Raw genomic sequence first — 9,305 nt, 5'->3', positions numbered from 1 at the left:
TTATAGATGCAAGCTACCATAACCTGTTCATATTTATTTATTTATTTATTTATCGTTTTTCAAGACAGGGTTTCTCTGTGTAACAGCCTTGGCTGGCCTCAAACTCACAGGTATCTGCCTACCTCTGCCTCCTGTGTACTAGGATGGATTGAAGCCTGCACCACCACCACCCAGCTCATACCCTGTTTATACAGTGGAGGAACTGAATCCAGAATTTGGGGATATACTAGGCAGGCTTTCTGATAACTGAACTATGTCCCCAGTTCTGTTTCTTCTCCTTATCCCTTTCTTGTCCTCCCCTCTGTCCTTTTCTTTCTTCTTCCTTTCCCTTTCCACTCTTCCTTTTACCCCACACCCTGATATCTAATGCTGGCCTTGAACTCTGGCTCAAGGGATCCACTCAGCCAACCAAGTAGATGTGACTACAGACTTACATCACTGCTGGAGATGTTTTAATAGAGAAAGTCTCAGAATCATACTTTTTCAGCCAAATATGGGGCATACACCTTTGATCACAGTACTTATAAGATTTATTTGTTTTTATTCTACGTGCATTGGTGTTTTGCCTGCATATATGTCTGTGTGAGGATGTCGGATCCCCTGGAATTGGAGTTACAGACAGTTGCGAGCTGCCGTGTGGGTGCTGGGAATTGAACCTGGGTCCTCTGGAGGAATGGCAAGTGCTCTTAACTGCTGAGCCACCTCTCCAGCTCCCCTTTTGTGTTTTTGAGACAGGTATATACTTCCATGTCCAGGCAGCCACATTCACATCTCCTCTCCCACCCACTTTCCCTGTCCCTCTCATTGTCTTTCCCTTTGTAGCCAACTTCCTCCATTCTGTTTTGTTTTGAGATACATTTAGGGAAGGCTTGCTTTGAACTCCTGATTCTCTTGCCTCCATCTCCCAAATGCTGATGTTACAGGTATGAGCCATCGCCCAGTGAGATTCTCTTTCAAATCCTGACAGTAAATTTGGGGATGGGGGTAGCTGGAGAGATTGCTCAGCAGTTAAGTATGCTTGCTACTTTTCTAGAGGACCCAAGTTTGGTTCCCAGGATCCACATCAGGTGACTTAACCACTTTTAACTATGGCTCCAGGGAAACTGATACCTCCTTCTGCAAGTAACCACATGTACCTGGCACACACACAAAAATCTTAAACCAGCACTGGAGGCAGAGGCAGGTGAATCTTTGTGGTTCAAGGCCAGCCTGATCCATGTAGCAATTTCCGGGTCTGCCAGGGCTACACAATGGGATGATCTCAAAAGACAACAACAACAAAAAGATAAAAACAACAACAACAACAACAACAAAACAACCAAGCAACAACAAAAACCAAACCAGGCAGTGGCAGTGCATTACTTTAATCTCAGCACTCAGGAGGCAGAGGCAGATAAAACTCTCAGTTTGAGGTCAGCCTGGTCTACAGTGCGAGTTCCAGGACAGACTCCAAAGTTACAGAGAAACCCTGTCTCCAAAACAAAACAAAACACCAAAAAACAAAAAAACCCAAAACAAAAAGGAAGGCAAAACCCAGAATATTTTTTAAAATTCAATCTGGATGTATATTATTTAGACCAGATATTTTCCTTGCCTAGATTCACAAAGCCCTAGGCCCATCCTGAGTACCACGTCAGCAGGCACGATAGGCAAGCACCTTTTATCCCAGCATTTGGGAGGTGGCACTAGAGTGAGAAGTTCAAGATCATCCCCCAAACATTCAGTGTTTTAGGCCAGCCTGGAGTACATGATACCTTATTTCAAAAAAAAAAAAAATAGATTGAAAGGAAGAGAAGAAAGAAGCAAACCATCTCCCATAGTGTCTCACCAATTTTCTTCCCAGTCGCTTCGCATCATTGCCAGGTCTTTATATGTCAATTTTAGCCCCTCCCACAGGTGTCAGGATTTTGGGGGTTTGTTTGTTTGTTTGGTCTTGTTTTTCGAGACAGGGTTTCCCTGTGTAGCTTTGGAGCGAGTCCTAGAACTTGCTCTGTAGATCAGGTTGGCCTTGAACTCACAGATAATCTGCCTGCCTCTGCCTCCCAAATGCTGGGGTTTAAGTCGTATATCAACACCACCCAGCAGGACTTTTGTTTTACATTTATTTTTGGAGAAAGTATTTCCAACTATTGAGGTGATGCTAAACATACTTCTGCCATTTTGTAGCTCTGTATTTATATAAAGGAGTATTCTTAGCAGTGATAATCATAAAATCAAAATTTGCTGGAGTATGCATTAAATTTCAGTACCTGGGATGCAGAGAAAGGTGACTATGAGTTCCAAGCCTGTCAGGGCTACATAGTGGCACCCTGCATACGGATCAAACTGAAAATCATCAAAGATGCTCTATGTCTTGCAGGATCAAACATTCAGTATATGGATCAACTGAAAATCATCAAAGATGCTCTATGTCCTGCAGGATCAAATACTCAGCTGGGTGGGGGTGGGGCATAGGAAGAAGTATATGCAGGTGGATCCTGGGGACTCACTGGTCAGCCAGGCTTGCCCAAAAGGTGAACTCCAGGTTCATTGAGAGACCTTGTCTCAGAAAAAGACAAGGGATAAAAGACATTGAGGAAGACATCCTGACATCAATCCCTGGTGCCCACACATCCTACGAGTGAGAAGCATTCACTTTTATATAACACATATATATAACAAGACAAGCACATGAACCCTATTAGTATGCAAATTTGCTTTATGGTAATAAAAGGTAAACATGTACGTTGAATAATTGCTCTAAAATAAATATCTTTATGATTTATTATAAGTGTTTGATTTGTTCAGATATGGTGTGAAACGTGCCTTTAATTCTGACACTTGGGAAGCAGAGGTGGGTGGATCTCTATGAGTTCTAGGTGATCCTGACCTACATAGTAAGTTCCAGGCCAATCAGAGCTATAGAACTTCCCCCACAAAAAAATACCAAAATCAACCACAAAAGCCAAACAAAGCAACATAACTGTTTGTATGTTCATTTTATATACCTGTAATAGCCAGGGTTGTGTAAGAAGTTATTGGACAAAATTGGTGGAGAGTGGAAAAAGATTTAGCCCTGTTATAGGTAGATGCATGAAGTCTCAAAACAACCCAGGGCTCGAACATATATAAAGCAGAAGCTCAGTCGGTGCCAGTGATGGCGAAACACTTCACTCTTCACTATGCGTTGGCCTTTGACTGTGTTTTGTCTCTAGACGTTTACCTAGTTATTTCCATGGCTATCTCTACATCATCTACAGTCCCTCAAATAAATGTTTAATGAAATGTCTTTCTTCCATATTTATAGTACAAAGCAGTCAACCTTTAGGAATTTATACTGTAATAAGACATCTATATGTCAAAAAAGACATGTAAATGTTATAGAGACATATTGATTTCCATTACATTTATCGTTGAGACACACAGAATGAATCAAAATGCGAAACGTTCTGACGCCTCTCGTCTGGGACCTCTATTTAGAAGCTCTTGTGCAGATTAAGTTCAGCCTGCTCTCAACCCTTCTTTCCACTATACCATCCCTGACCTGAACTCCTTTTATGCCTCAGTGAGAGAACACTGCATCGCATCAGCCAGCACCTAGGGGCCACCATATTGGTGTGACGTTCTTCATGACCACGTGCCTCCCTTAGCAGAACCAAAGCAGGTGCACCGCTGCCCTTCGGTCCTGGAAAAGACACTGGGGCCTGAGCTTCGTCTCTGGATTGGCACCGGCTTCTTGAGAGCCTTACAGCCTGCTCGATCTGCACGGCTTTGCTGTTCTCACGGCCCCCGTGGTGGTGGTTTCTTTTATAATGGGAGAGATGGACTCTCTCTCTCTCTCTCTCTCTCTCTCTCTCTCTCTCTCTCTCTCTCTCACACACACACACACACACACACACACACACACACACACACACACACACGCAGGCAAAATGCTCAGGTTTGCAGTCATTGCTATGAATTACTGAGTGCAGAACTATACATCGGGGTAGTTTTGAGTTGCAGCCGTGCACCGTGGCACACTAGCAGTGCAGCGTGCGGGACTCGACGCAGCCTAGGGTGGAGTACGAGCGTGGCCCCGGCTCTCGGGGCGCACCCGCGTCCGTCGTGACCTTGGACCCCCGCTCACCCCGCGAACGCGCGCGGCCCCACGCCAGCTCCCCATCCGCCCCGGGTTTTCCGCGCCGCCGCGGCCAACCTGCGTCGCGCGACGCCGCCGGACGTGCGGGCGCTCGGCGGCGCGGCTCCCCATTGGCCGGGCTCGGTAGCCCCACTGCGTGCGCCGCGCCCATTGGCCAGCGTGCCCGTCCGTCGTCGGGTCCGGCGCGCGGCCGCGCGAGCTCCCGCCCTCGCAGCTCTCCTCGCCGGCCGGCGGTCTCCGCGACCGTGCTCGGCTCGCGCGGCCCACGACCGCGCCCGGGCCTCGGCCCGCCAGGGCGCCCGCGCGGATCGGCCGGGCCTCGCAGGCGATGGCGGCCGCGGCGGCGCTGTCGGGCGCGGGCGCCCCTCCCGCGGGCGGCGGGGCCGGGGGCGGCGGATCCCCGCCGGGCGGCTGGGCCGTGGCGCGGCTCGAAGGCCGCGAGTTCGAGTACCTCATGAAGAAGCGTTCGGTGACCATCGGGCGCAACTCGTCGCAGGGCTCGGTGGATGTGAGCATGGGCCATTCGAGCTTCATCTCGCGGCGCCACCTGGAGATCTTCACGCCCCCGGGCGGCGGCCATAGCGCGGCCGCCCCGGAACCCGCGCAGCCCCGGCCGGACGCGGGCGGCGACTTCTACCTGCGCTGTCTCGGCAAGAACGGCGTGTTCGTGGACGGGGTGTTCCAGCGGCGCGGGGCGCCGCCGCTGCAGCTGCCGCGCGTGTAAGTGGCGGGCGGGGGCTGCGGCCTGGACCTGACCCACACTAGCCACCCCTAGGAAGGGAGGGACCTAGAGCCCCTTCCCTGGGAGCAGGCAGGACTCAGACCCACCGCCCCAGCTACCTACGAGCGGAATCAGACCCTGAACCAGACCTTTGGTTACCCTTCGGGAGGGAACCTGACCGCTATCCAGGAGCAAGGCTAGATTCAGCACCAGGACCTATTCACTGATTGTGATCTACAGCCAGAATCTAGACTTAGGGACCCACCCTAGTTGAACGCCCACTATCCGAACTGGACCACATCCACAGATTCCACCAGGGATCTTTAACCTGCTGGCCCACCTATGTCAAATCCCACGCACTGGTATTGCAGCCCCACAACCCTTTGTCCAGTCTGACATGGGACTCCCAGGATACAGACCGTCATCATTTCTGCCATCAGCCACCGGCTCTCCCTACCTTCATCACCTGTGTTGGTGGGTGGAAGTTTTATGGGCTCTCTGTGCCTTCTGGGAGTTTGCATAAGTTGTTATAACCATCAGGGAGGTCGCACCCAAGGGAGATGTTAAGTTGTGTGTGGTAGAAAAACTGACCCGAACTAAAATACCCAACTTAAATAATTCAAGAATAGGTATCTTGTTACTGTTTCTTGTTCATATTTTCAGTGGCAAAAAATTTTGAGGGCAGTGTCCTAAGCCTAAGAGTAATCTTTTCCCAGTGTTTTTGTAGCCAAAAAATAGAAAACTCTAAACATTAAGGATTTAAACTGTCCAGAACCTTAAGACATCTGGGAAAACTGGATACTTTCAACATTTTTGTTTGTTTTTGTTTTTAAAGCATCTCTAGCCATGTGTGGTGTCTACAACCTGTAATCCCAGCACTCTGGAGACCGACGCAGTAGATAGAAATTTGAGTTTCGGGCTCAGTTGGACTGTGTAATAAACTCTAGACCAGTTTGAATTGCCTGACAGTGTCTCGTAAAACTAAAAACAAGAACAAAAGGTGTTTGGTTTTTAAGGACTTGTCACAAGGTCACATAGGGTGACAAGGGAGCCTCACAGGGACTGTCAGTTGTAGTACAAAATAATTTCATTTACTTCTTTGGTTGGAGAAAGTTGTCATTTACTGTGCGTGAAAAACAACTTTGCTCTCCAGGAAATGCTAATTATTCCCCAGGGGTTCCTTTTCTAGATCTTTGCTAGTGTAGCTTTTGCCACAGACTGAAGTTTTTAATCGCTTTCAGTTTTTGGAGATAGATAAGAGCTGTACTTTTTAAGTTAGGTTGATATGTGTGCCGTATTTTATAGCCTTGGAAGGGTGTTCCAGCATGGGGCACTGCTGGGCTACAGAGTTCACTTACTTTTAAAAAGAATTTAACAGTCTCTGTGGTTCAGGCACTTGTTGCTCTTGCAGAGGACCTAGCTTCAATTAGCAGCACATCCACATTATAGCTTCAGCTGTCACTCTTAAGCTTCAGGTGCCTTCTGAATGCTGTGCTCACCAGGCATGCACATAGTGCACAGACACACTTAAAACAGAATAAATTTAAAATTACATTTGTTGCCTGGTATAGTGAGTGGTACACACTTTTACTCCCAGTACTCAGAAGGCAGAGACAGGTGGATCCTGTGAGTTCTTCAAGGCCAGCCTCCAGGACAGCAAGGCTTGTTGTAGAGAGACCCTGCTCCAAAACAGACAAACAAACAGATAAAAGTGATTGTTTAGGTGCGTGCCTTTCTTAAGACCTCCACAGCGCACAGGGAGGCCAGAGGACAGCAGTTTCCCCAGTCATCAGCTATGGCCCTGTGAGCCTTACCAGTGAGCCATCTTACTGGCCTACAAGTTCTTTTTTATTGTTATTATTTTTTCAAATTTGAAATTAAATTAAAACATTTTAGATTAAAGAAAACTTGTGAGTGTGTGTCTGTGTGTTGGTTTGTACATGTGAGGACAGGTATCCTCAGCATCAGGATCCCCTGTAGCTGGAGTTAGGGTGGCTATGAAGCATCTGACTTCATGGGAACTAAACTCAGGTCTTCTGAAAGAGCAGCACATGTTCTTACCTGATTGACCATCTTTCGAGCCCCAAATTATTTTTTGAAATTTGTTCTTCAAATTTTCTTATTAATTAACGTGTATAGATAGATGTTTTACCTGCAAGTATTTGTCTGTGTACCATTTGTTTCTGGTGCCTTCCCAGGCTGGAAGAGGGATTTGGATTCCCTGGAGCTGGAGTTAGACAGTTGTGAGCTGCCATGTGTGTCCTGGGATTTGAACCTGCATGCTTTGGAAGAATAGCCAGTGCTCTTAACCACTGAGCCAGCACTCTTAACTGCCCAAATTCTCTTTAATGGATTTTAAACAAATACATGCACATGCACACACACTTAAAAGGGAGTGTAAAAGAATAATTGTGCTGAGGCTGAAATGGTTTTTATTTTTATGTTTTTGAGACAGTCTGACTATGGAGACCAAGGTGACCTTGAACTAGAGATCTTCCTGTCTCCATCAGGGAGCTAGAATTACGCAGTGTACCACTACACCTGGTGTAAACACTTGTTTTATTTTGTTTTCAGAGGCATTATTTCTCTACAGGCTAGGCAGACTTGGAATTCGGTGTGGTGTTAGGCTGGCCTTGAACTCTTTAGTGAGTCTTTTGCCCCAGCCCTTTTCTCTTTCTTTCTTTCTTTCTTTCTTTCTTTCTTTCTTTCTTTCTTTCTTTCTTTCTTTTTTTCTTTTTTTTTCCCAAACAGTATTTCTATATGTACCCCTGGCTGTACTGGAACTCTGTAGACCGGGTTGGCCCCAAACTCAGTGTTCTGCCTGCCTCTGCTTCCCAAGTGCTGGAATTAAAGGTGTGCACCACTACATCCTGGGTTGCACTAACCCTGAGTGCCAGGATCTGTGGACTGCTGTGACTGACTCTGCTTGGTTTTCCTGTTGGAAAATCACTGTACATTGAAAAAAAAAAAAGCAGTCCATGGTTGATCTCTTGGTTAAACCATCATGATTTTATCTAGTTCCAACTTTTACATGTTTACATTTTATAGTTTACTTAAAAAATTCAAAGAGATACCTGGCATCTTAGTGCCTGCCTCCCAGCACTTGGAAGGAAGAGGCAGGAGGATCTCTGTGAGTTCCAGGCTAGCCATGGTTCCAAGTGCCATCCTGTCTAAGTAAACAAAATTCAAAGATAATTTAGAAGAATTATGAAGTGCAATAGTTTAGGTTTAAAGTGTGATTGATTCATTGAAATAGTATATTCTGTGTGTATTTGTTGTATGCTGGCTTTGGTGAATATCTTTGGTACTCTGGTTGTCTCTGCAGTGGCCAGTGAACCCTGTGCCCACTGTGAATGGGTACTTGGGACTCGGTATTGCATGACAACAGGGGAATATGTTTTTCCAAAAACAAACCCCCACGTGATTCTGAACATCCTTGTTCTTCAGTCATGTGTGCAAGGGAATCTATAAGGGAACCTGTGACTCTCTGGAAGCACTGGTGTTCTGGATTCGGTTCTCTTGGGGCTCCTGAAGGTGGGCAGGTGAGTGAGCCTATAGCCTGGCATTGGAGTGGAGGGCATCCAAGCTGGGAGTGACCTTAAGGGGGAAGAAGGTTTATTTGGCTTGGTGGGACAGTGCTTTCACTTTAGTGAGAATGCCCCCCCCAGGCTCAGATAGTTGAATATTGGGTCCCCTGTGGGGACTGTTTGGGGAGGTTGAGGAGGTGTGCCTTGCAGGGATATGTCACTCAGGGTAAGCTTTTGAAATTAAAAGCTTCTAGTTTTGTTTTTTCTATTTCAAACTCATGGTTCAAGATCTGATCTCTTAGCTTTTTGCTTCTGCTGCCTTGCCTGCTGCTGTATCTTCCGCTATAATGGTTTTTATCCCTTTAGATAAGATTATGCCAGAATAAACTTTTTCTTCCTTAAGTTGCCTTGGTTATGGTATTTCATCACAGCAATAGAAAAATGCTAATACAGTCTACTAAATAAAGTCCTCTTAGAGAACGAGTCCCTCTCTGTCCAGTGCCTAAGACTGAAGTAGTCAGGTGGTGGTGGCGCACGTCTTTCATCCCAGCACTTGGAGGCAGAGGCAGGCGGGTCTTTCTGAGTCCGAGGCCAGCCTGGTCTACAGAGTGAGTTCCAGGATAGCCAGGACTACACAGAGACACCCTGTCTCCAAAACTCTTCCCCCTCCCCCCCAAAAAGAGAAGAAGTTAGTGTGACCATAAAGTTTGGGGTTGCTCCTGTTGTCGTCGTGGTAGCAGACTTAAATGTAACATCAAAATAAGCATTTTTGTTGTTGTTGTTTGTTGAAGCAACTTTTAAAAATGTTTTCTTCTTTACAATATATGTGTTGTAATGAGGAGCGGAGGGCTGTGTCCTGGCTCCCGGCCACCCAGCTGGCTTAGCCCCCGAAATAATTACACAGAAACAATATTCATTTAAACACTGCCTGGCCCAT

At 46.7% G+C, this 9,305-nt stretch overlaps 1 protein-coding gene across 3 annotated transcripts in view; it reads left to right on the top strand.

Annotated features, from left to right (window-relative positions):
- Nucleotides 1-4,433: 4,433 nt before the first annotated feature.
- Foxk2 (forkhead box K2) overlaps nucleotides 4,434-9,305 on the top strand; it is a 41,046-nt gene continuing 36,174 nt past the window's right edge. For all 3 annotated transcript variants that reach the window (XM_085694200.2, XM_085694198.2, XM_085694197.2), the window contains exon 1: nucleotides 4,434-4,840. In XM_085694200.2, coding sequence (XP_085550326.1) covers nucleotides 4,449-4,840 — 392 coding nt within the window. In that variant the 5' untranslated portion in view covers nucleotides 4,434-4,448. The remainder of the gene's footprint in view (nucleotides 4,841-9,305) is intronic.

This window comes from Myodes glareolus, chromosome 9, assembly GCF_982192425.1.
Source record: "Myodes glareolus chromosome 9, mMyoGla1.1, whole genome shotgun sequence".
NCBI lineage: Eukaryota > Metazoa > Chordata > Mammalia > Rodentia > Cricetidae > Myodes > Myodes glareolus.
Note: the sequence above shows the minus strand (reverse complement) of the source record. Positions and strands in the feature narration are given on the sequence as shown.